Genomic DNA, 27,673 nt, shown 5'->3' on the forward strand with positions numbered 1-27,673 from the left:
ACCATTGTGCATATTCAATCAGACAAAGCCTTATTTGCATAAATAAATGTACAAAAAAACAATAATATCAGCAATCAACTGGTGAAGAACTGGATTTCTTACAGATATTTTGTAATGTGTTAATATTGGGACAGAATTGAGATGAAGATGCTCTCTGTAGGGATGGTGTGAAAGATCAATGATGGTAGAGCTTGTGGACGGAATTTTACAGAGGTGTGACCAAGTCGTAAGAAAGTCTCAAGTCTTGGCATTCAAGTCAAGTTACAAGTTAAGTTACAAGTTATTAACCTTAGCTTTTAAAAATTGGTGTTCATCACTTTCTAGACAAACTTCTTGAACCACATGGTGAACATTGACTTTAGAAATGAAGATTGATGCTGATTTGTTAACACTCTAAAGCCTCGGTCACAACCGGCCGTACATGGTCCTACGGCCGGTCTATGTGCAAAAAACGCAAAAAACACACGGAGGGCGCGTGTGTGACGTGCTGATTTTTGAGCCGTAGACTGGCCGCAGACCGGCCGCAGAGGTTCTTTGTCATGTCAAACAAACTCTACGGGCACTTACGTTTTTTTCAGGTTGCAAGACAAACTTACGGCCAACGTGCATCTTTCTCCAAGAACAAAAAAAAACGCAGCGATTTGGGAAACGCCAAAAATCACACGGCCAAAAAATCGTACGTCCAGTTGTGACCTAGGCTTAAGAAATGATTCATGGCATTCGTAAGTAAAGCTTAAAATCAAGAGCTTTTTCAGCTGAAATAATTGTGTTTGTTACTAGTCAATTGATAACTTAGTTTAAGAAGTTGGTCAAAATGAAAATAATGAATCATGTCTTAACTTATATATATATATATATAAATTTTGAATAAATATTTTCCCCTTCATTTAACAAAAGAAAATGAGTAAGTTATTGTAACTTGTACAGTGCTCAGCGTAAATGAGTACACCCCCTTTGAAAAGTAACATTTTAAACAATATCTCAATGAACACAAACAATTTCCAAAATGTTGACAAGACAAAGTTTAATATAACATCTGTTTAACTTATAACGTGAAAGTAAGGTTAATAATATAACTTAGATTACACATTTTTTTCAGTTTTACTCAAATTAGGGTGGTGCAAAAATGAGTACACCCCACAACAAAAACTACTACATCTAGTACTTTGTATGGCCTCCATGATTTTTAATGACGGCACCAAGTCTTCTAGGCATGGAATGAACAAGTTGGCGACATTTTGCAACATCAATCTTTTTCCATTCTTCAACATTGGCCTCTTTTAGTGACTGGATGCTGGATGGAGAGTGATGCTCAACTTGTCTCTTCAGAATTCCCCAAAGAAAATAATTTCTTTATACCACAAAGGTGAAGGCTACAAGAAGAAAAGCCAAGCTTTACTTATCCGTCAGAATACTATAGCAAAAGTGGTAAAAAATTTAAGAAAGATGGAACTGCAACCATCTCACAGAGACGTCCAGGTCATTCATGGAAGTTAACACCTCGACAGGAGCGTCTTCTGATGAGAAGGGTTGAAGAAAATCGGCATGCAAGTTCACTGCAGTTATCTAAAGAAGTAGAAAGCCAAACTGGGGTGACACTTTCCCGTGACGCAATACAGCATACGCTGCAGAGGAATGGCATGCATGGATACTGTCCACGAAAGAAGCCTCTCCTAAAACCCAGGCACAAAAAAGCCTGCCTAGAGTTTGCCAGGGCCCATGCTGACAAAGATGAAGACTACTGGGACTCTATACTCTGGACTGATGAGACCAAGATAAATGTTTTTGGAACTGATGGCTTCAAAACTGTATGGCGTCGCAAAGGTGAGGAATACAAAGAAAAATGCATGGTGCCTACAGTGAAACATGGTGGTGGCAGTGTCCTTATGTGGGGCTGCATGAGTGCTGCTGGTGTCGGGGAGCTGCATTTCATTGATGGCATCATGAATTCACAGATGTATTGCTCTATACTGAAAGAGAAGATGCTACCATCACTCTGTGCCCTTGGCCGTCGTGCACTTTTCCAACATGACTAAACACACATCTAAGGCCACTGTTGGATTTCTGAAGAAGAACAGGGTGAAAGTGATTCAGTGGCCAAGTATGTCTCCTGATCTGAACCCAATCGAACACCAATGGGGAATTCTGAAGAGACAAGTTGAGCATCACTCTCCATCCAGCATCCAGTCACTAAAAGAGGTTATTGTTGAAGAATGGAAAAAGATTGATGTTGCAAAATGTCGCCAACTTGTTCATTCCATGCCTAGAAGACTTGGTGCTGTCATTAAAAAATCATGGAGGCCATACAAAGTACTAGATGTAGTAGTTTTTGTTGTGGGGTGTACTCATTTTTGCACCACCCTAATTTGAGTAAAACTGAAACAAATGTGTAATCTAAGTTATATTATTAACCTTACTTTCACATTATAAGTTAAACAGATGTTATATTAAACTTTGTCTTGTCAACATTTTGGAAATTGTTTGTGTTCATTGAGATATTGTTTAAAATGTTACTTTTCAAAGGGGGTGCACTCATTTACGCTGAGCACTGTATATCTACTGAGCATCTTTCAAAAGCAGAGTTCAGTACTGAACTTGCCCAGACATGTTTTGTTGCCTGACCACACCTACTAGCTACATGATAAAGGAAGAGTGGGAGGAACAAGAATTTGCAAGAAATCTCATCTCATCTCATTATCTCAAGCCGCTTTATCCTTCTACAGGGTCGCAGGCAAGCTGTAGCCTATCCCAGCTGACTACAGGCGAAAGGCGGGGTACACCCTGGACAAGTCGCCAGGTCATCACAGGGCTGACACATAGACACAGACAACCATTCACACTCACATTCACACCTACGGTCAATTTAGAGTCGCCAGTTAACCTAACCTGCATGTCTTTGGACTGTGGGTGAAACCGGAGCACCCGGAGGAAACCCACGCGGACACAGGGAGAACATGCAAACTCCACACAGAAAGGCCCTCGCCGGCCCCGGGGCTCGAACCCAGGACCTTCTTGCTGTGAGGCGACAGCGCTAACCACTACACCACCGTGCCACCCCTTTGCAAGAAATATTTAAGTCAAAGTTTCTTGGTGCATAACTATCTTTCTTTGTTTTATTTGCAACATGTACTAACTGTGTCAGCACACAGTGCAAGAATTCGTTTTTTACCGTACACACTAAAACTTAAGTTGTAGCTTGTCCTAAGCTAATTCACCAACTGTGGAGTTAGCATACTTTTAGCTAAAAGAATATTTAAACACTGCTCATCTTAAGTGTATAATTATTAATTTCTGGTTCAGAGCACTTATCAAAACTTTTCAATTCATAAAGCTTGAGTCCAAGTGAAATCAGACCGTGAGTTGGCCTAGTGGTTAGCCTGTCCGCCTCTCGACCGGGAGATCGCAAGTTCTACTTGCAGTCGGGTCATACCTTAGACCATCATAAAATTGGTATCTACTACCATCTGGCAAGGCACGCTACAATATAGATGCGAGTACAGAAGTCAAACTCTCATGGTTACCAAAGGACCAGCCTCCCAATGTAACCCTAGCTGTATAGGTGAGAGGCTGAGGGCTATCAAAAGGTTGGTGCTGCACCCATACGCCTTCAAGAGTTGGTTAATACTAGGACAGGAGACTGCCTGGGAAGATCAGATCCTGGCATGAGAGGAACTTTGACTTGACTTGACAAGTGAAGTCACAAGTTATTGATGTCAAAGTCTTCTTTAATTCTTCAAAGTCAAGTTGAAAGTCAGCAAATTTGTGACTCTAGTTTAAATTGAGCCCAAAACACTGGAATTTCATCCCCCTTGCTGGTGTGTATCCCAGAATTATAGTAACACAGTTTTCCTTCCCAGTTGGATCTTTGCCCTGGTGTGTGATATATCATAGGCTTTGCATTGAAAGCTTACAGTCTCAAACTCCCTAATGAAGTTGACAAATGAATTTCTTTCTGTATGGTCCACTCATATTTTTCAGTATTAGGCGAGTCTCTGAAGGTCTGGTCTGGCACAGGGCTCCAGATTCTGTCCTTCTCATCAGCATCTCACCAGAGGTAAATCCGAGGCAATGTGCTTAATTGTCTGCAGTTGCTGGTCAGCATTTTAAGCCTCTGTGGACATGAAAGGTAGTTTCTGCTCTTGCAATAGATGAAGATTGATTTCTAGCTACTCTTCACTCTTTATGGTGTTCTGAATGTCGGACCTCTGAATGTTGGACGGTAACAAAAAAGACAGTCATTATTTTAAAAGCTAGACACATATCCTCAATGTCTCTCACATCTCTCTCTTTAAATATCTAAATCCACTGTTCTGTGGAAACACTGACAGATGCAACCCAGATCTTCACCCTTGGTCATGTTCCTCCATTTACTGAGAAAATAGAGGCTAATTTTAATTGTAGGGTCCACTCTAATTTATCATTTGTTTCTGATTTTTGATCATTTGCATGCAGACAGTGGGAGATTTTTGAACCATGAGCTGTCTCTAAATTCTGTTGTATAACTTGCCTTATGTAATGTTGTGACAGTTACCAGAGTACCACCATCACATTAGCTCTTTCTTCCACTCCATCCAAGCAACTCCTATATCTCTCCATTTTATTTCCATCTTCAATGGAGGAGCATGGGATCATTTCAAAACCCAGAAAGCACACAATTTAAGGCCTCCCAAACCGCCAACCTCCCAAAAGCATTCCAGTAAGTGGAGTGGCAACTCTAAATTGCCCCTATGTGTGAATGTGTGTGTGCATGGGGTCTTGTGATGGACTAGCAACCTGGATAGAGCACTTAGAGAAGATGAATGATGTACTGTGCAAAATCTTGTTAATGAATTAAGTACTAGGTGCCATATTACCAGAGAAATAAATAAAAAAGAAACTGTTCCTTCTGGAAATGCCATGGAAAAATCATTATATACAACTAAATGGAACAGCCATTGAGCAGGACAAATGGAGGAAAAACTAATTTCAGGGCCATTAAAGCATTTTAGAAAGTGAAATTGGTCACTAGAACCAAACTTTATGGAAAGAAAGACAAGCCTATTTTTCGGCTTATAACTGAAAATATAAGCATTCCAACAGCGCAGATTTCAACCATCAACATCGTAATAAAACCAGGTTTCTGAAGAGATCAACCAAGATATCGTGCATTGTGAACCGATTGCCTTGTATAAAAGCCAGGATTGGGCACAGATGGAACAAATCAGATTTAAACATTCTTTCCGCTCAGCTCGGAAATAAAAGTGTTCTTACTCTATGATTGTTTAGAGCGCATTACATAAGGTCATGTCTGAAATTAAATCTGCTTACTCTTGATATAATCCTAATGTTTTGTGTTTGTGTTTTTTCCAGGATGGTTTGAATTAGTCTAAACTGCTCATTTGAAGTTTTGTGGAAGGTCTTCATTATATAACCCTTTAGTAATACATTTCCTGGACAGAACAATTTATAGCAATTAAGTCTCTTATTCCAAAGAAATCTAGTTGAAAAAGTAGTATTTAAACAACATGTTAAAGAAGATTTCAGTAAATGAATTTCATATACGTAAATCACAAAACTAAGACTACTACAGTAACAGGAGCAGATCATTTGGAATTGAGCACTTGATGTCATTATATTATATTATATTATATTATATTACACATTCACATTATCTCTAGCCGCTTTATCCTTCTACAGGGTCGCAGGCAAGCTGGAGCCTATCCCAGCTGACTACGGGCGAAAGGCGGGGTACACCCTGGACAAGTCGCCAGGTCATCACAGGGCTGACACATAGACACAGACAACCATTCACACCTACGGTCAATTTAGAGTCACCAGTTAACCTAACCTGCATGTCTTTGGACTGTGGGGGAAACCGGAGCACCCGGAGGAAACCCACGCGGACACGGGGAGAACATGCAAACTCCACACAGAAAGGCCCTCGTCGGCCCCGGGGCTCGAACCCAGGACCTTCTTGCTGTGAGGCGACAGCGCTAACCACTACACCACCGTGCCGCCTATATTATCTCATCTCATCTCATCTCATTATCTCTAGCCGCTTTATCCTTCTACAGGGTCGCAGGCAAGCTGGAGCCTATCCCAGCTGACTACGGGCGAAAGGCGGGGTACACCCTGGACAAGTCGCCAGGTCATCACAGGGCTGACACATAGACACAGACAACCATTCACACTCACATTCACACCTACGGTCAATTTAGAGTCACCAGTTAACCTAACCTGCATGTCTTTGGACTGTGGGGGAAACCGGAGCACCCGGAGGAAACCCACGCGGACACGGGGAGAACATGCAAACTCCACACAGAAAGGCCCTCGCCGGCCCCGGGGCTCGAACCCAGGACCTTCTTGCTGTGAGGCGACAGCGCTAACCACTACACCACCGTGCCGCCCCTATATTATATTATATTATATTATATTATATTATATTATATTATATATTATATCATCTCATTATCTCTAGCCGCTTTATCCTGTTCTACAGGGTCGCAGGCAAGCTGGAGCCTATCCCAGCTGACTACGGGTGAAAGGCGGGGTACACCCTGGACAAGTCGCCAGGTCATCACAGGGCTGACACATAGACACAGACAACCATTCGCACCCACATTCACACCTACGCTCAATTTAGAGTCACCAGTTAACCTAACCTGCATGTCTTTGGACTGTGGGAGAAACCGGAGCACCCGGAGGAAACCCACGCGGACACGGGGAGAACATGCAAACTCCGCACAGAAAGGCCCTCGCCGGCCACGGGGCTCGAACCCGGACCTTCTTGCTGTGAGGCGACAGTGCTAACCACTACACCACCGTGCCGCCGCCATATTATATTATATTATATTATATTATATATTATGGGCGGCACGGTGGTGTAGTGGTTAGCGCTGTCGCCTCACAGCAAGAAGGTCCTGGGTTCGAGCCCCGGGGCCGGCGAGGGCCTTTCTGTGTGGAGTTTGCATGTTCTCCCCGTGTCCGCGTGGGTTTCCTCCGGGTGCTCCGGTTTCCCCCACAGTCCAAAGACATGCAGGTTAGGTTAACTGGTGACTCTAAATTGACCGTAGGTGTGAATGTGAGTGCGAATGGTTGTCTGTGTCTATGTGTCAGCCCTGTGATGACCTGGCGACTTGTCCAGGGTGTACCCCGCCTTTCGCCCGTAGTCAGCTGGGATAGGCTCCAGCTTGCCTGCGACCCTGTAGAAGGATAAAGCGGCTAGAGATAATGTGATGTGATGTGATGTGATATTATTTAACAGTTATTCCACGAAATCGAGCCGAACATGATCGCTGACGAGATGTGTAGTGCCGAGTTGACTATGAGTCATGTTTGACTCGATTTCGTGGAATAACTGCTTTATTCTTTCCACATTCATTGGATTTTGAGAAACTGAGCATTTTTTTTTTGCAAATTTGATATATAAAAACTTTATACAAAACATCTGACAAAATAATTTCCGCTTAGAATGTAAATAAACCGGCAAAATGGCAGTAGCAATATGTGAAAAATGCTATAATAATAATAATTCTTAAAAAATAAAAAAAATTGATGATTCTTACCATCAAATACTTTAATTCCATATTTTGTTGTTTTTCTGTATTTTTGGGGGGGTTGTTTTTGAGTAGAGTTTTTATTTCATCATCAGTTGGTTCAGTAACACGCTCTGCCATTTTGTTCTTCTTCTTTCAGTTGTTTTTTTTTGCGGTTGGCAAACCAACTTAAAGGTGCATTACCGCCACTGACTGGGCTGGAGTGCAGAACAGGAGATACTGGGGGGGGGGGGACACTATATCCTTTTAGCTATTTCTGTTTATTTTAAATACTTGATAACAAAGCCACCATTTTGTTTTTCTCTACTCATGGTATATGAGTTGATAGTCTAGTCATTAGAGTAGCCAATCAGAACATGCGATTGCTCATATCCAGTGAATGTGGATAGAATAAAGTATAATATACAACCCCAAATCAAAACATGTTAGGATGATATGTTGAAATTAAAATTCAAACTGAAAACAATGATTTGTAAATAAACTTTGACCTGCAAAGCAATACAGCAGCACATTATTTGATATTTTATCTCATGATTTTTTATTGTTTCGTTGTTGTTGTTTTAAATGAACACATTTCGATTTTGATTCTTGCAACACATTAAAAAAAGCTGGGACAGTAAAGCATTTACCACTTTATAATATTGCCATTCCTTCTTACAACACTTAAAAGATGTTTAGGGCCTGAAGACACCAAGTGATGAAGCGTTTCAAGTGTTATTTTGTCCCATTTTTCCTGCAAACAGGTCTCAATGTGTGCAACAGTACAGGGTCGTCATGGCCAAATTTTTCGTTTCAAAATTCACGACGCATTTTCTGTTGTGGACAGAGGGAACAGACACCCTCTTATTCCTCAGCCATGCCTTTATAAAGTGTGCACAGTGTGGTTTTGCATTGTCTTGTTGAAATATCCCTGGAAAAGATGTCATCTTGTAAGCAGAATATGTTGCTCCAAAATCTCAATGTACTTTTCTGCATTAATGCTACCATCACAGACGTGTAAGTTACCTTTGCCAAGGGCACTGACACAACCCCATACCATGACACACCCTGGCTTTTGGATATGTTGCTGGTAACAGTCTGGATGGTTCTTTTCGTCACTGGTCTGGAGCATATAACATCCATTTCTTACAAAAAAGAAAAAGGCCTGGAATACTGATTTCTCTGACCACAATAAACATTTCCACTGTGTAATGGTCCATCCCAGATGCCTCCGAGCCCAAAGAAGTTAACAGCACTTCTGGACACAGTTAACATAGGCTTCCTTTTGGCACAGCAAAGGTTTAACTGGTATTTGTGGATGCAACTCTGTATTGTATAGCTTGACAAAGGTTGGACAAAGTAATCCTGAGCCCGTGTGATTATATCAGCTACAGATGAATGACAGTTCTTGATGCAGTGCTGTCTGAGGGATTGGAGATCACAGGTGTTCAGCTTAGGCTTGCGCCCTTGCCCTTTACACACAGAAATTCCTCCAGATTCTTTGAATCGTTTAATGATGATATACACCATAGGGGGTTCATACTGCCATGCAATGAAATACAAGTCAAAGTAAATTTAGAAATCACTGCTTTCTTTTTTTATTTGCATTTTCCATACCCTCCCAACTTTTTCTCATTTGGGGTTGTAATATAATATGCTTATCTAAGTAAATCTTATATCTAAAAAGTAAACTTTTTCTATATGGGCTACCACAAGTATCAGTGGGTCCTTGTGGGTCCTGTTTGATCCTGGTTTGATGAGAAATACAAACAACAAGCACAAGCTATGTGGTTAAATTTCGGTTGATTTTATTTAAATTAAGTCATAAGCCTACCCCGGACCCCACCCCTAAATGTCACAGCTATTCATACAAATATAAAACATATACAAAGAGAAGTGCAAATTGCGAATTTGTAAGTAGAAGACCATGTTGCATTTTCTCGTTATGAATTCTTATATTTTTCCTTGGTGACTGCAGTGCACTAAATGCCTTAAAGTGCATATCATGGGTAAATTCAGGAGCAAGATCAATGTAATTCTCTTATTTTATATTAAACTTTGGTCAAATATCTGTCACATTTTGCATTTTGTGCAATTTTTTTACCTTGTGCAATACCAGAAAAATTCAGTTGAAATCAAGCCATTTGAGGCGAATTGGTCCGCCTCTGAAAAAACTTGCCATTTGGATTTCCCGGGAAACATTGATTTTCATGACGTCACATGCGGGATGCCTCCTTCTGAATCCTACGTCAGCGCTGGTTTGTTTATGAGAAAATGACCTGGTGGTTTTCTGCAAATTTCTTCAACGTTATCACGTAATTATTAAAATTGTTAACAGATGTATCGTAGGAGGCTGTAGCAACACCAATCTTGATGGGATTAGTACTCATAGTTTTCCAAAAGACTGGACAATGAGAGAGAAATGGGAGCGCTTGGTCTACACAGGCTGTGCACTGAAACCGTGCAAGCTCGTTCAGCCTACTGGCGCTTCCACAGATGACGTCACGAATCTGGCTCCAGACTCCCTTGGGATTTTTCCAGATGCGTTTTGTTATTTTATTTTTTTCTGCTGTAGACAGATGGCCTTGTGCAAAATTATCCTTCTGGATGAGTGTGTAAAGGGACATACTTTCATATAAAAAAACAAAAAAACAAAATTGGTCCAGGATATGCACTTTAATGAACTGTTTGATGAGCATTTTACATTGAATGCCAGATAACTAAAGGAAGAATAAATGTTCTCAAATATGCAAATGGGAATGCTAACATAAAAATAATATCCATTTATTTCTACAGATTTAATCCTACATATCTGAACAAAAGTGGTGTTGTAAGAAAAGCAAACACTGAACCCGACCCAACCTTAGGCTTAATGTTTGTAACTTTCCATACAATGAGTATACAAATTTCAAGACATTTTGAAACTTAGAAAGTTTCAAACCATGTTGATTAAATGAGGGGAAAAAACTGAATTATGTTTTTTTTCTTTTTGTATTAATATTGTCTTAATATTAATATTGTCATGGGGAAGCCATGGCCGAATGGATAGAGAAGCAGCTTTGGGACCAAAAGGTTTGATTCCTTGAACCAGCAAGGAATGGCACCTAACCACTTCTCCCCAGGCTGCTCTGGGTATGTTGTACATTGCTCTGGATAAGAACATCTGCTAAATACCATTAATGTAATGTCATGTAACGTTATGTTATGTTATTTAATGACTGACTTCAATCAACCTCTAAATATTTCCCAAATATGAACCTTGTAGTCAGTTAATCTTCTTCTTCTTCTTTTGGCTGCTCCCGATTAGGGTTCGCCACAGCGGATCTTTCGTCTCCATTGCTCCCTGTCTTCTGCATCCTTCTCTACCACACTTGCCACTTTCATGTCCTCTCTCACCACATCCATGTATCTCATCTTTGGCCTTCCTCGTTTTCGTTTGCTTGGCAGCTCCATCCTCAACATTCTCCTTCCAGCATGCTCTGCATCTCTTCTCAGGATGTGCCCATACCATCTCAGTCTCATCTCTCTTAGCTTAATTCCCAAGCTCCTGTCCCTCTGATGTGCTCGTTCCTTGTCCTGTCCAACCTTGTCACTCCCATCACAGACCTTAACATCGCAGACCTTGTAGTCAGTTAATAATACATTTAAAACAAAAAAATTACAGACTACAGCTGGAGTCCTGACCAAAACCTACTTTTCTAATGCCAGGACTTATTGGCTACATTGGTACAGTTTACAATATATCCTCTTTTATAAAGTTTTTAGTGGATTAGTACTAGATTAGCTCTACATATTGTGTTTCAGAGTATTATTCTCAAGTTTTAGAATTTGAGTCCAAAAAAAATTCAGATATTCAAAAAAAAATTTTATACACAACTATTATTATTGGTTTATATATATATCCATCCATGTCCTTCCCACGCCATGTGCCGCATCGGGCGGTGCCAATCTCCGTTTCCACAGCCCTCGGCCTCTCGCCTATTACATAGCTAGGGTTACAGTGGGGGGCTAGTCCTCTGGTAACCACGAGAGTTTAACTCCCCACTCGCATCTGTATTGCAGCATGCCTTGCCAGATGGTAGTAGGTACCATTTTTATGATGGTCTTTGGTATGACCCGACCGTGAATAGAACTCACGATCTCCCGATCGAGAGGCGGACACGCTACCACTAGGCGGTGTGTATATATATACACACTTGTGACAGATTGTCTCTCTCTCTTGCCCTCTTGGCTGGATGGTCTGTCCAAGTTTCTGTCTGCATGTCAGTTTGTCCTGCATGCTGTCTAGCTAGTTGCATGATCATGTCTTTATTATAAGTTCATCTTGGGATATTGTGTATTTATTCTGTGAAACTTTATACCTGATTATACTGACCTGGATTCTGTTGAAAAACGAGTTCTAAGGAAATAATAAAGGAGCTATTATGAGGAAATAATCAGTGACGAGGTAATGTGATAAAGCCCAACATAAAGCACAGTAAATAAAGTAAATTACCATCCCAAAGTTGATTAATTTCCAATAACACATGGAAAATGTTTTATCCCCCTGATATCACAGCATTATACAGTACCAATGATCCACTTTTTTTATTAATTAACAAAGCACATGTCATAATTATGGGCGGCACGGTGGTGTAGTGGTTAGCGCTGTCGCCTCACAGCAAGAAGGTCCCGGATTCGAGCCCCGTGGCCGGCAAGGGCCTTTCTGTGTGGAGTTTGCATGTTCTGTCTGTGTGGGTTTCCTCCGGGTGCTCCGGTTTCCCCCACAGTCCAAAGACATGCAGGTTAGGTTAACTGGTGACTCTAAATTGACCATAGGTGTGAATGTGAGTGTGAATGGTTGTCTGTGTCTATGTGTCAGCCCTGTGATGACCTGGCGACTTGTCCAGGGTGTACCCCACCTTTCGCCCGTAGTCAGCTGGGATAGGCTCCAGCTTGCCTGCGACCCTGTAGGACAGGATAAAGCGGCTAGAGAGATGAGATGAGATGTCATAATTATCAGTTTATAGTTAGTTACATTCAGTGTTCTAAAGCTTCTGCAACACAGTCTAGTCCTTGCTATCATTTGTTATAGTAGATTTAAGTAGTTGTTTGTGTTCTCTCTCTCTCTCTGTTAATAAGACCAAAAACAATGTAGTTTGTCATCTTCCCAAGAAAGTGCAACTAGTATTCCTTCTGAAAGTGCAAAACCCCTTCATTCTGGAGTCTTTGCCATGTCAGAAAATGTAAAGGAACAGGTTTAACTCTGACTGTTACCGGTACAAAGTGCTGACAGTAAAAATTCCCAAAATCTTAAATAAATGTCTTACAGGAAACTTCTCCGGACACTTTAAAAAAAAAAAATGTGTTCATACAATTCCCTGTGTAATCTGTTTCTATAGATATGATAACAAGTGCATTAATATAAACCTGTGATTTGCCTTTCAGCAGACACTACCGTACAGTGTCTTGCAAAAGTATTCATCCCCCTTGGTGTTTGTCCTGTTTTGTTACATTACAAGATGGAATTAAAATGGATTTTTGGAGGGTTAGCACCATTTGATTTACACAACATGCCTACCACTTTAAAGGTGAAAATTATTGTTTTATTCTGACACAAACAATAATGAAGATGAAAAAACAGAAATCTGGAGTGTGCATACGGTAGGTATTCACCCCCAAAGTCAATACTTTGTAGAGCCACCTTTTGCTGCAATTACAGTTGCAAGTCTCTCGGGGTATGTCTCTTAGCTTAGTACATCTAGCCACTGTGATTTTTGCCCATTCCACAAGGCAAAACTGCTCCAACTCCTTCAAGTTACAGTGGTGCTTGAAAGTTTGTGAACCCTTTAGAATTTTCTATATTTCTGCATAAATATGACCTAAAACATCATCAGATTTTCACACAAGTCCTAAAAGTAGATAAACAGAACCCAGTTAAACAAATGAGACAAAAATATTCTACTTGGTCATTTATTTATTGAGGAAAATGATCCAATATTACATATCTGTGAGTGGCAAAAGTATGTGAGCCTCTAGGATTAACAGTTAATTTGAATGTGAAATTAGAGTCAGGTGTTTTCAATCAATGGGATGACAATCAGGTGTGAGTGGGCACCCTGTTTTATTTAAAGAACAGGGATCTATCAAAGTCTGATCTTCACAACACATGTTTGTGGAAGTGTATCATGGCATGAACAAAGGAGATTTCTCAGGACCTCAGAAAAAGTGTTGTTGATGCTCATCAGGCTGGAAAAGGTTCCAAAACCATCTCTAAAGAGTTTGGACTTCACCAATCCACAGTCAGACAGATTGTGTACAAATGGAGGAAATTCAAGACCATTGTTACCCTCCCCAGGAGTGGTCGACCAACAAAGATCACTCCAAGAGCAAGGCATGTAATAGTTGGTGAGGTCACAAAGGACCCCAGGGTAACTTCTAAGCAACTGAAGGCCTCTCTCACATTAGCTAATGTTAATGTTCATGAGTCCACCATCAGGAGAACACTGAACAACAATGGTGTGCATGGCAGGGTTGCAAAGAGAAAGCCACTACTCTCCAAAAAGAACATTGCTGCTCTTCTGCAGTTTGCTAAAGATCACGTGGGCAAGCCAGAAGGCTATTGGAAAAATGTTTTGTGGACGGATGAGACCAAAATAGAACTTTTTGGTTTAAATGAGAAGCGTTGTGTTTGGAGAAAGGAAAATACTGCATTCCAGCATAAGACCCTTATCCCATCTGTGAAACATGGTGGTGGTAGTATCATGGTTTGGGCCTGTTTTGCTGCATCTGGGCCAGGATGACTTGCCATCATTGATGGAACAGTGAATTCTGAAGTATACCAATGAATTCTAAAGGAAAATGTCAGGATATCTGTCCATGAACTGAATCTCAAGAGAAGGTGGGTCATGCAGCAAGACAACGACCCTAAGCACACAAGTCGTTCTACCAAAGAATGGTTAAAGAAGAATAAAGTTAATGTTTTGGTATGGCCAAGTCAAAGTCCTGACCTTAATTCAATGGAAATGTTGTGGAAGGACCTGAAGTGAGCAGTTCATGTGAGGGAACCCACCAACATCCCAGAATTAAAGCTGTTCTGTATGGAGGAATGGGCTAAAATTCCTCCAAGCCGGTGTGCAGGACTGATCAACAGTTAGTGGAAACGTTTAGTTGTAGTTATTGCTGCACAAGGGGGTCACACCAGATACTGAAAGCAAAGGTTCACATACTTTTGCCACTCACAGATATGTAATATTGGATCATTTTCTTCAATAAATAAATGACCAAGTAGAATATTTTTGTCTCATTTGTTTAACTGGGTTCTCTTTATCTACTTTTAGGACTCGTGTGAAAATCTGTTGATGTTTTAGGTCATATTTATGCAGAAATATAGAAAATTCTAAAGGGCTCACAAACTTTCAAGCACCACTGTAGATGGGTTGCGTTGGTGTACAGCAATCTTCAAGTTATGCCACAGATTCTCAATTGGATTGAGGTCTGGGTTTTGATCAGGCCATTCCAAGACATTTAAATGTTTCCCTTTACACCACTCCAGTGTAGCTTTAGCAGTATGTTTAGGGTCATTGTCCTGCTGGAACGTGAACCTTTGTCCCAGTCTCAAACTTCTGACCGACTCAAAAAATGTTTTCCTCCAGAAGTGCCCTGTATTTAATGCCATCCATCTTTCCTTCAATCCTGACCAGCTTTCCTGTCCCTGTAGATGAAAAATATCCCCACAGCATAATACTGCCACCACCATGCTTCACTGTAGGAATGGTGTTCTCAGGGTGTTGGGTTTGCACCACACATGGCATTTCCCATGATGGCCAAAAAGATCAATTTTAATCTCATTTGACCAGAGAATCTTCTTCCACATGTTTGAGGAGTCTGCCACATGCTGTTGGGCAAACTCCAAATGTATTTTCTTAAGCAATAACTTTTTCTGGCCACTCTTCCATAAAGCCCCGCTCTATGGAGTGTACGGCTTAAAGTGGTCCTGTGGACAGATACTCCCATCTCTGCTGTGGATCTTTGCAGCTCCTTCAGTGTTATCTTTGGTGTTTTTGTTGCATCTCTGATTAATGCCCTCCTTGCCCAGTCTGTGAGTTTTGGTGGGCGGCCTTCTCTTGTCAGATTTGTCGTGGTGCCATGTTCTTTCCATTTTGCTATAATGGATTTAATGATGCTCCATGGCATATTCAAAGTTTGTCTCTGACCTGTTTGGAGGCTCCTTGGTTTTCATGTTGTTGGCTTAGTAGTGTTACAGGGTCAGGGTCCTTCCAGAACAGGTTGATTTATACAGACATCATGTGACAGATCATGTGACACTTTGATTGCACACAGGTGGATCTTAATCAACTAATTATGTGACTTATGAAGTGAATTGGTTGGACCAGCTCTTATTGAGGGGTTTCATACGAAAGGGTGTGAATACCTATGCACACTCCAGATTTCTTTTTTTCATCTTAATTATTGTTTGTGTCACAATAAAACAACAATTTTCACCTTTAAAGTGGTAGGCATGTTGTGTAAATCAAATGGTGCTAACCTTCCAAAAATCCATTTTAATTCCATCTTGTAATGCAATAAAACAGGACAAACACCAAGGGGGATGAATACTTTTGCAAGACACTGTAACTGCTACTGTTATTGAAAATGAATCAATAACTTCAGAATCGAGAATTCCACTTAGCTGTGGTATAAAGCTTCATTTGTATATCATGTTTAGAATATTCATGGAACATTATATGTAGTTGTATAATGTGTCATTTATTCACATATGTTGATCAAAAATCAACTGCTCGTGTGTTTGTCTATATGTTGCTGTAAATCTGCCATTTCACTTTCTCGAAATAGAAACAAACAACTGCCATTTCAGAGACGCTTGGGTGTGATAAGAGCAGTTTGATGAAAGCAAAGGGAAAATGACGTTTTAAATGCCCTAAATGAAAGTTGCTGTCTCCGCTTTAGTTGTTCCAGATAGCTAAAAGAATATAGTTTTACTTTCAGGGATCATTCCTATAGTATCTAGCTAGGAAATGTGATTTGGACATGCTATGTCTTGTTTTTTTCCCCCCCAATATCGCCTGTTCTACACTCCAGCCTAGTCGGTGGCAGTCACGCACCTTTAAGTTGGTTTGCCAACCGCCAAAAAAACCCTGAAGAAAAAGAAAATGGCGGGCCATGTTGCTGAACCAACCGAAGGTGAAATAAAAACTCTACTTGAAAACAAAACCCCCCAAAATACAAAAAAGCAAAAAATATGGAAAAAAAAGTATTTGATGGTAAGAACGTATCTTTTTTATTTTTCAAGAATTATTATAGCATTTTTCATAAATTGCTCCTGTCATTTCACTGGTTTGTTTACATTCTAAGCAGAAATTATTTTGTCTAAAGTTTTTATTTATCAAATTTGCAAAAAATAAAAAATAAAAATGCTGTTTCTCAAAATCCAGTGAATGTGGATAGAATAAAACAGTTATTCCACTCAATCTCATCATACATGGCTTATAGTCAACTCGGAGCTACACGCCTCGTCGGCTATCAGCTCATGTACAACTCGATTTCGTGGAATAACTGTTAAATATATGGTACCATAAATATATTAAATATGGTCATTGGAAAAGTAATGTATTTGTGGAAATATAAAGACTGAAAAAGCTTCAAAACTCATTAATTTACAGTCTAAAGTCATCAGCATTTAAATTAAAATAAGCAGTTCAGATAAAGTAAATGTGTAGTTTTGGGAGCAGTGAGTGGATGTTATGGGTCTGATTACAGGGCAGTGAATAGAAGCCTGATCTATAAGGAGTGGTTTATTGTATGTATCTACCACAGCTAGCAAGAAAAGTACTGGGATGTACAGTACCAGGATAGAAATGCACTCTCGGATCCGAGAGAGTGTGTGTGTGTGTGTGTGTGTGTGTGTGTGTGTGTGTGTGTGTGTGTGTGTGTGTGTGTGTGAGAGAGAGAGAGAGAGAGAGACAGACAGAAAGAGACAATGAGAGAAAGAGTGAGAGAGAGAGGAAGTGATGTGGTTTATGTGGATGAGGATCAACATTGCTATGTAGTTGTGCAACATGTACATGGAGGAGGATTGTGGGTCTGAATGGTAGTGAGCTGGACCTCAGCATGAGCTGTTATGTAACATGTAATTATTTGGCTGGTTTGGATAAGAATAAGTTGGGAGTTCCACATGAGGGTTCATCAGCTATCGCAGAGTTATGTAAACCACAGATCAGAGCATCCATCATGTTAAGGGCAATAGATTTGAAACATTAGCCTTCAGCACAGGTCAAAAACTGGCAGATCCAGCAAAGCAGTTCAGCGAGTCAAACCAAGCACTGGAAAAATATTGGAGCAGAATGGATCATTGTATGAAAACCGACCGTAATTCAACAACTCTTTTTTTTTTTTAAACATAACCCATTTCTGTTTTTGTAGCAGATCTGTGATTTTTTTGCATATTTGTTATGTTCTTTCTCCATCCATCCATCCATCCATCCATCCATCCAGGGTACACCCTGGAAAGGTCACCGGTCTATCAGGGTTAACACAAAGAGACATACACCCATTTCACACACACATGCACACCTATGGGCAATTCAGAGTCACCTGTTGACATCATCTGTATGTCTTTGGACTGTGGGAGGAAACTGGAGCACCCGGAGGAAACCTACACAGGCACAAGGAGATCATGCAAACTCCACACAGAAAGGCCCCTGTCAACCAGGATGTTCAAACCCAGAACATGCTTGCTATGAGGCTGCACCACCATGCCACCCAATTTGCTTCTCCATTTTTCAGAAAAAAAAGGTAAAGTCTACATTTTTTATACGTTTAGTCTGTCTGGTTTACCTGGGTAGGAACATTTACTGCAGTGGCAAACTGTTACTATTAGAGCTGGGACTTCAGCTCAGCCAAAGCTCAGCCAGACACCAAAAAAGCAACAGGGCAAAGGATTTTGCAAGCTGCCAGGTAGCTCTGTTGTGTGTAGTTGTCAATGTTGATTTTAAAAGTAACTAAGTAAATCACATAGGAAATGAATACTTAAGTCTGAGTGAAAAATATTGTAGCGAGTGTGCAGCGTGGGAGAAGAGTCTGGAGATAGAAATCTTAGTTTCTTGGTCATTGGCCTGTGCTACTTGCTCTCGATAGCACTGGCTTGACTGCTTTATTAGCATTTGGTAACACTACTGATGAATGCTACACCGGCTGGAAGGTGACTTCACTGCTGCGCTGACGGCGCCAACTCGCAGCTAAGCTAGCGTTGACCTTAGAGAGGGTCTAGGGCAGGGGTGTTCAAATTGATCCATAAAGGGCCGTGTGGCTGCAGGTTTTCATTCCAGCCATGCAGCAGCACACCTGACTTGGCTCATTCAATCAACTGAACTGTCTTCATACAGTCAAATACTTGCAGCCACACCCACCCTTGATTAAAGGGTGGGTGTGTCAGTTGATTGAATAAGCCAAATCAGGGTGCTGCTGCATGGCTGGAATGAAAACCTGCAGCCACACGGCCCTTTATGGATCAATTTGAACACCCCTGGTCTAGGGCAGTACATTTTTGTTTCCTCCCACTATAAGTCAAAATCTGATTGGTTAATTCATCTGTCGCTTCCTAAATAAACATACACTGCCATGTCCTTCTGTCCCGGCGGTGAAGTCCTAACCAATGAGTCAGCCAGCTCTAAAATCTTCTCAGATTAGCGACAACAAACAAAAAAATCTCATTGGCTAACTCGATTTTAATGTTTTCAAAACAGTAACCCTTTCATTTCTGAAGCACATTTGATAGAAAATGAGGCCAAATTAGAAGAGAATAATTATAATGAAATTCTGAAAGAAATTAAAGAATGAAAGAAATTAAATATAACATTTAAAATGCTGATATGTTTGGGCCTTCTCTGAAAGCCTAGAAGACCCTGACGGTTCCCCTCTGATGTACATTGTACCTTTCATTTGCTTTTAGACTAAAGTCACATAAAGGTACATCAGTAGGTCCAATTATGCCTTAATAACTATTTCTGAAGGTCAACTATTTTCATGTGTCGGCCCTGCGATGACCTGGCGACTTGTCCAGGGTGTACCCCGCCTCTCACCCATAGTCAGCTGGGATAGGCTCCAACTTGCCTGCGACCCTGTAGAACAGGATAAAGCGGCTAGAGATAATGGATGGATGGAACTATTTTCATGTTTCCAGAGGGAAGATGCCACGTCCCCCCAAACAAACATTTTATTACCATGATTTCTGAGACTGTCTGCATCATCTAATAGTATATTCAACAAGTAATAGTCAGTGCTATCAAATTTTAGTGGTGACATAATTGCTGCCACTTTTGAGAAGACAAAGGATGCAGTAACTGTTTTTGAGGCAACTAATAGAATGATGAAGAGGCAGTGAGAGGAGCATGAAAAAGATCAAGAGCATGAGCGAAAGAGAAAAAATGAGTGAGAGTTCAGTACTATCTGCCTTCTAGCTGAATGTGCACCTCCTTTTCGTTTGGCCACAGTCTCCTCCTCTTTCCCCCAGATATAGAGAAAGTTTTCAGCAGCAGTGGAGTCAATCAGGCCTGGAGCTTTAAGGAGAACACACTGACAGACATTCTACCTTCACACACACACACACACACACATGGAGTACTACTGCACTCTGCTACTTTGGACCCTGTGCCTATGGCCAGGTGAGTGTGTGTGTGTGTGTGTGTGTGTGTGTGTGTGTGTGTGTGTGTGTGCGCATGCGCTTACACATTGATGTAGTTCCTGTTGCTTTGATTATGTATCTTTATAGAAAGATGCCCCATTGATTCATTCTTTAAAGAGAAACAGAGCTGTTTGCTTTCTATTGCTTGGCAACTCTGGCAATTATTATCTTGGATTTTTTGAAAGTTGGAACTTTCTCAGGCCAGAATTAATCCCACAGTCGTGTGTGTGACCAATATAAATGTTCTCTCGCCAGAAACTTCCTGCTTTGACAGATGCTGAGCTTGCACTGGAGCAGTTCAAATCCTCAGGCTCCCATTTTGTTGCTGTTCTCGAGCAGTGCTTTGAAATGAAAGGTGATATTACCTGACTTCCAGCAGAAAGCATTAATACATGCCAGAATGTGGAAAAAGCTGGTCTCCTACCACAGCCTGGCTCAATTAGCAGTGAAATTACAATCACAGCAGCTTATAGAGCGAGCTGGAGAGTCTGGCAGCTGAGTACTGTCCTGAGGCGGTTAGTGCACACAGTCGTATTTAAATAGACTCTTCTGACATGTGAAGTGGAGTCCTGCTGGCGCTTATAAAAGATAAGACATGGAACTAGACATAATTAGGACCACAGGTTATATAAATTATATAATATAACATGTTTTATTTGGATGTCAGCTCATTGTGGTTAGTTTAATTAATGAGATTATTCTTTGCCAGTTTTCTCACACGGTTTGTTTTGACATATTCAGAACGGAATTGTATTTATTTCATAAGCCGTGATTGGTATTAATATGAGCAGTTTCCTTTTCTTTTTGACATTGCTGAGAAAGAGTTACTCTCTGACTTCTTGGTGCTGTTGTAAATCAAATTTGTGCTGAAACATTAGTTTAGCTGGTGTGTAAATATTTGTGTTGCTGGAGAAATTGGGTTGCTGGCTGAAGATCCTGGCTTCTTGTCCAGTAGGAATTCATTTATCTACTGCTGCAACAGACAAAGGGGCTGGAAAGACACGAACCAAACGCCATGTATGATTTCATCAGAGCTTCTGAAGTTGGATGATGTGTAATGTGCTGGAACTAGTGCAAGTCTGAGGACATTTAATGTGCATGTGTAAAAGAGACAAAAATAAAGAGAGATGTGTGTGTGGGAAAGCCTGCTCTGTGTTTGGTTTCCGTCAGCTGCTTGTCATCCAGATGGAGGTCTAGACTGCTTACTGGCCAAGCAAGGTTTACACAGTACTTGAGTCTCATCAGGTCCTACCTTTTCCTTAACACATCTGTCCTCTGAACAGCTGGTCATAGTAATCTTAACGACAGCATGGTACCGTATAGGCAGTGAAGAAAGTCTTTGGAATTCAGAAGCAAATGTGTGGAGAAAACATGGTGTCACTTACAAATTTGTCGCAATTTGCATGAATTAATGTGGATGAAAGCTTACCATGGTTAAGTTCATACTGCAAAAAAAGAAAAAGGGTTCAGTCTAGAACATTAAATGGTTCTTTAGTTTGTCCCTCTAGGAAAAGCGAGAGCTCAAAATACAACCCTAAGAGTTGTTTAACTATCCAAAAAATACATTGAAGGAACCTTTTTTTTTCTGTGAGTCTATGGTTAGGAATGAGCAGTGGCGGGCCGTGCATTTCACACATGGGCCTTCAATACTGCTCTGTCTGAATTAAATCCCCCCTCAATAATGCGTATCAAACTTCTACTGCAGCTACAGCTGCGACATTCATAAAAGCATCAATAACAACCTCATATTGCAATGTTATTTCGCAAAATAGCAACATTTTATTTTATCGATGTGTTCGCAAAATAGCATCATTTTATTTTATCAATGTGTGTGTTTATGTGCCTTATGAGACCTTGCGAATGAGGTCAGTCAGTATAGGCGAAGTAGATGACATCACTCACCAATACGGAGATTATCTGAACTGAAAATCCATCCTCCTTTCTTTCCTCAAGAAAACGTCAATAACTCTGTCGTAGAAGTCGTTTGTTCTTTTCAGTCCCATCAAAAAGTCCCGTTCGATGGCCATCGAGGCCAATGCAGACAGTCGAGCCTGTCCTGTCATGCTTCTTGCATACGTTTTGATTCTCTTGAGGGCTGAAAATGTCCGTTCGACAGAAGCAGTGGATACGGGGATAGTCACAGAACGATGTCCAGCTTTTCTGGAAAAGTCCTCCGAGAAAATGGTTGTGACAATAAATTTGCCACCATATCAACTTCTCCCCCTCCTTCGGCCATTTTGGGTTGATAACACAGATATTTATATTATTTAACTATTAAAAATTGAAGCTCATTAATGCAGTTAAAAATTGCTAAGTTGACTAGCACTCAATGACTTTTTGTAGCATTCGCGTCATCGCAACTCCAGTGGAAATCTACCCAATCAAATGGTGAGAATACAATGACGTTTCCTTATGCATGCTTTGAGCCAATCAGAGCATATACGCCTGCAATGGGCTGTTGGGGCTCATCAGAGACGGCCTAATACGACTGGTTCTGGGCTCGCTAACTTGAATCTACAGTCTATGACACAGACAGGCCAGCAGAACTGATTGTACTGGCCTCCAGGCAGATTTCTTTGCCTGGCAACAAATGATGGTTGAAATGTGATTGGTTAAAAATGCTTCAACATGAAAAATACACGTCTGGCAGCAGCGCAGCCACGGGGAAGGAAACGGCCAGACCATTTGGAATTATTTAATAGTTATGAAATGAAATAAAAATAATAAACAAAAAATTAACATCAATCAGTCTGTCTGTGATTTTTTTTCAGATATTTTCAGGCCAGCAGAGAAGGCCTTGCAGGCCCTGACGGCCCACCACTGGGAATGAGGTTACAATTCACTGCGACTTTATTTGATTAAAATCTACTGTAAAAAAAAGAAAAATTTAAAAAGATAGATAGATAGATAGATAGATAGATAGATAGATAGATAGATAGATAGATAGATAGATAGATAGATAATGCAACCATACCAGGTTCATTCATTCAAATTCAAAATACAGTCTCTATTATATTATCAAGGACATTTTTACTGGACTTAAGTCTTGTTTTTAAGCATCTGTCCTTTACACGGGCTTGCCTTTTACTGACTACATTCCAGAAAAATCTCTTTGTACTTACATTTTCTACACTACAATCTCTACTTTTCACCACAAGTCATAAAACTTTTTAGCTTCAGAAGGACTTGATCTCAATCTAAACGTTTACAGATGTGACAAGAATGAAAGAATCTGTCACTGCAAGCATTTTGTGCTTATCTAGATATTCGATATTAATATTTAGCTAGTTTCTGTCATAAGATTTACGCATCATCATCATGCCAGCTTAAAAATCAAAGTCCTTCCTATGCCAGCCTCCCAACCCAATACTAACCAGGCCCTTAAGATGGTGCTAATCTCCACTTCTATAGCCCTTGGCATCTCGCCTATACAGCTAGGGGGCTAGTCCTCTGGTAACCACAAGAGTTTGATTCATCACTTGCATCTGTATTGCAGCGTGCCTTGCCAGACGGCAGTAGGTACCATTTTACGATGGTCTTTGGTATGACCCAACTGCAAGTAGAACTTGCGACCTCCTGATTGAGAGGCGGACACGCTAACCACTATGCCAGCTCACAGTATCATGCAAGCTAACATTTGAAAATGTTAGAAGTAAAATTGTTCGTTAGCTTTAGCTAATGTTTGCTCATGTTCTTTGGTTCCTTGATGAAAGGGGCATTAATTTATCATCAGTAAGTAAAATCAGTGTGAAGTCTGAGGCAAACATTTTATTCTTTAGTCAAATTTTGTTGTGGATTTACTTCCGTACTTTGTTATTTGATTTTATTTATTTATTTATTTATTTATTTTAATTGAGTGAAGAATTTAAGGACATGCTTCATCTTTTCTGAGAGTATTTACCAACTCTGCATAAAGGTATAATTTTGCTTTTGGGACATGCATTGTCCAGATTTCTTTTCTATACCTATAGTACATTGTCCAGTTTCCTTTTCTGGCTCTTTTACATACATATTCAGATTGCAAGCATGATTTTACTATGGATATCACCCAATGGAGCAGTTTGTGTACTTTCACTCATGAGTAATTGTGGTTATTTTGTGTGGCTCAGAAGACCTAGAGCATTCTGGACAGCGCTCAAATGTTCCTTCCAGCCCATTTTCTTTGCAAGGACTTACACTTTATTTCATGCCACTGATCATGTCCCCTGCAAAGCATCTCTCCATCAGCACCATGATGATTTTTCCAGACTGCAGAACACACACAGTAGGAAAGTTGGCATGGATCAATATATGTTTGGTTGCGCCATTCTCTTTGTGTTAAAACTTCCAAGTAAAATCACATACGCATTAGTGGACACTGTGTACAATGACATGCAAGAACATTTCAGTGGTTGGAAGGATGCATTTAAGGCATGTAAAGTTTATTAGAAGCAAATCTCCTGGCTCATAATCCTAGCCGATGGGCAGCATCGGGCCTCATTAGCATCAGAGCAGCTCCATGTGTAAATATTTGTGAAGGAAGAGAGGGGTGAGTGAGAGACAAGCAGATGTGTGGAGTTGTTCTGTCCATCACAGATGGTGATCACATGCAGCTGGGAGCTTTGTTTTTACCTTAAATGTGTTGGAGAACTGTCCTGGGATTTCTTCTCAGAGTTTTGGTTCAAATCAGATCAAGTCTCTGATGGTTTTATTTTTGAGATGATCCAAGACTTTGGGTCATCTGTTTCAGATTTGAGTACCACCACCACCACGTCTTGAGTTGATTGAGTTTTAAAGTCGTGGCTCATGTCTCAGGAGAATGCAATGTCAGTGGAGTTGAGTCACTTGTTCCATTTATAGTTTTCTTGACTTAATGGTTCTCTGTTGACCCGGTGGACTTCTTTTGGTCTTAGAGACAGGGGATTCCACAAAGCATCTCAAGTAAGGACACTAATGTAGGATCCGATTCATCATTGTTAATTGGGATCCTTGGTAATTTTATGGGGTCAGGGAATAGTGGTTTATCTTCTTGAATCTTTGACTCTGTCTCTAATTGGGACCCTCACTGCTGTTGATCTGAGATTGGTTGTGTGTCAGCGTGGCTGTGGTGAAGCTCCTGCAGCTTGTTTCTGTGCCAAAGGCAATGCAGCCTCATTCTGAACATGCAGGGCCAGCAGCCACGGTACTGAGGTTTATTTATCTGGGCAGAAGCATCTGTACACACAAAAAACAAAGCAAATACTTCTTTGTGAGTCTCTGGTATTAGTGGGAGTATTAAATCACTGTGCTACGCTAGGATTTCAAATAAAAAACTGCAGCTTCTCGATGCTCTTCTGCTTTTTCCCTCTGATTCCGTTTGATGCAAGAGTGAAAAAAAACCACTTTTGATGTTAGTCTGAATAGTTTGTGTGATTGCTTTCAAAGTCTTGCCAGTGAGTTACTAAAGTGTTTTGTGAAGAAATCATCCAAAAAAATCATGAAACCTGGAATGGGAATTGGAATCAATCAGTGAGCAAAATACCTCACTGCATTCACCATCACCATATGCTTACTAGACTTCCTGTTTCTTGCATCTCTTCATATTTAATGCACTCACTGATTTTTCACACACATGTGAGCTATAAACTGTTTCTGGTTTTTTATAGCTACGCAAGCCATCTTCTGGAGAATATTCCGGGGGGAAACATCAAAGGCAGGACTTGAACAATATAGAGAATGTGTCAGTATTTAAAAAGGTGCCACGCTGAAAGAAATGATTGGTCTGATCTTTTGAAGCATGGGGTCAGATTGTATAACCCATCTGATTGTCATAAGAGTTGCTTAGGCTCCTTATAGCGATATAGATGAGGGGACAGGGTCAGTCATTTCAACTGTTGCTTGCATCTGCACGCATATCATGTTCCTGACTGGTTCATGTCACCATTCTAGCAAATGTTATTGTCGTTAAATATTTAAAAAATTATTTCTACATTTACATTACATGGTATTTAGTGGACACTCTTATCCAGAGTGATGTACAACGAGTGCAAAAGTCAGGTACATGAAGTGCTGAACTTGTAGACAAGAAAGTTCTAGTGCTAACTGAACAAGTGACAGCAATACCTGGTGTAATATACCATTGAAATACCAATACTCAAACAGCCAAGGAAACAAACCAGCCATATAAAGTACAACTAAGTAGAGAACTCAAACAGCTAACCCCAGGCTAGACCGTACACAGCCTGGGTTGGTCTAGACTGAAACGCAGTTACACAGTGGGCAGGGAAGAAGGGGAGAGGTGCAGCCTGAAGAGGTGAGTCTTCAGTCTGTGCTTGAAAGTGGTCAGGGAGTCGGCAGTTCTGACCTCATTGGGAAGATCATTCCACGAACGGGGAATCAGGACAGACAGCACTCTTGAGCGGGCTGGACAGTAGCGAAGAGGAAGAGGGGCCAGACGACCACTCGTAGCGGAGTGTAGGGATCTGGCTGGTGTGTAGGGATGGATCAGACTCTGGAGGTATGCTGGCCCTCAGCCCTTGAGAGCCTGGTAAGCTAGTACCAATGTCTTAAATTTGATGCGAGCTGTGATAGGTAGCCAGTGCAGGTTGGCAGCAGAGGGGTGACATGGGAAGAAGGAGGGAGGTTGTAGACCAGGCGAGCTGCAGCATTCTGGATGAGCTGCAGGGGTCTGATGGCAGAAGCTGGAAGGCCAGCAAAGAGACAGCTGCAGTAGTCCAAGTGAGAGATGATCAGCGCTTGGACCAGGAGCTGAATTGAATGTTCTGTTTCACCAACTGACTGAATTAAGCCTGAATGTGAGTTCATAGATTTTGTCGATGTATTAGTGTTTCCCATGAATCTGAGAAATGTGTAAAGAGGTTCCTCAATGGATCTATGGATAGTTACCCACAATGCCATTTGAATACCTGATAAAGTGATGCCAGTGGAAGTTTGCCCTTATTTAATCTCTACCTAAAAAGAGAGCTGCTATAGTACTTCAGTGCTTTCGTCTGTCCAGCAAATGCTAATACTGTTGTTGATGCCATCATGCTCATCATCTCTTAGATTACTACTTGCTGTCCACACTACTTCTACATTGGATTTCTCATTAACATGATATTGAACAAGGGCGGCACGGTGGTGTAGTGGTTAGCGCTGTCGCCTCACAGCAAGAAGGTCCGGGTTCGAGCCCCGTGGCCGGCGAGGGCCTTTCTGTATGGAGTTTGCATGTTCTCCCCGTGTCCGCGTGGGTTTCCTCCTGGTGCTCCGGTTTCCCCCACAGTCCAAAGACATGCAGGTTAGGTTAACTGGTGACTCTAAATTGACCGTAGGTGTGAATGTGAGTGTGAATGGTTGTCTGTGTCTATGTGTCAGCCCTGTGATGACCTGGCGACTTGTCCAGGGTGTACCCCGCCTTTCGCCTGTAGTCAGCTGGGATAGGCTCCAGTTTGCCTGCGACCCTGTAGAAGGATAAAGCGGCTAGAGATAATGAGATGAGATGATATTGAACATCACCGAA

At 41.0% G+C, this 27,673-nt stretch overlaps 1 protein-coding gene across 2 annotated transcripts in view; it reads left to right on the top strand.

Moving 5' to 3' along the window:
* Positions 1 to 20,091: 20,091 nt before the first annotated feature.
* itga11a (integrin, alpha 11a) overlaps positions 20,092 to 27,673 on the top strand; it is a 133,037-nt gene continuing 125,455 nt past the window's right edge. For both annotated transcript variants that reach the window (XM_060912055.1, XM_060912056.1), the window contains exon 1: positions 20,092 to 20,176. In XM_060912055.1, the coding sequence (XP_060768038.1) occupies positions 20,128 to 20,176 (49 nt within the window). In that variant the 5' untranslated portion in view covers positions 20,092 to 20,127. The remainder of the gene's footprint in view (positions 20,177 to 27,673) is intronic.

This window comes from Neoarius graeffei, chromosome 27, assembly GCF_027579695.1.
Source record: "Neoarius graeffei isolate fNeoGra1 chromosome 27, fNeoGra1.pri, whole genome shotgun sequence".
Classification (NCBI taxonomy): Eukaryota; Metazoa; Chordata; class Actinopteri; order Siluriformes; family Ariidae; genus Neoarius; species Neoarius graeffei.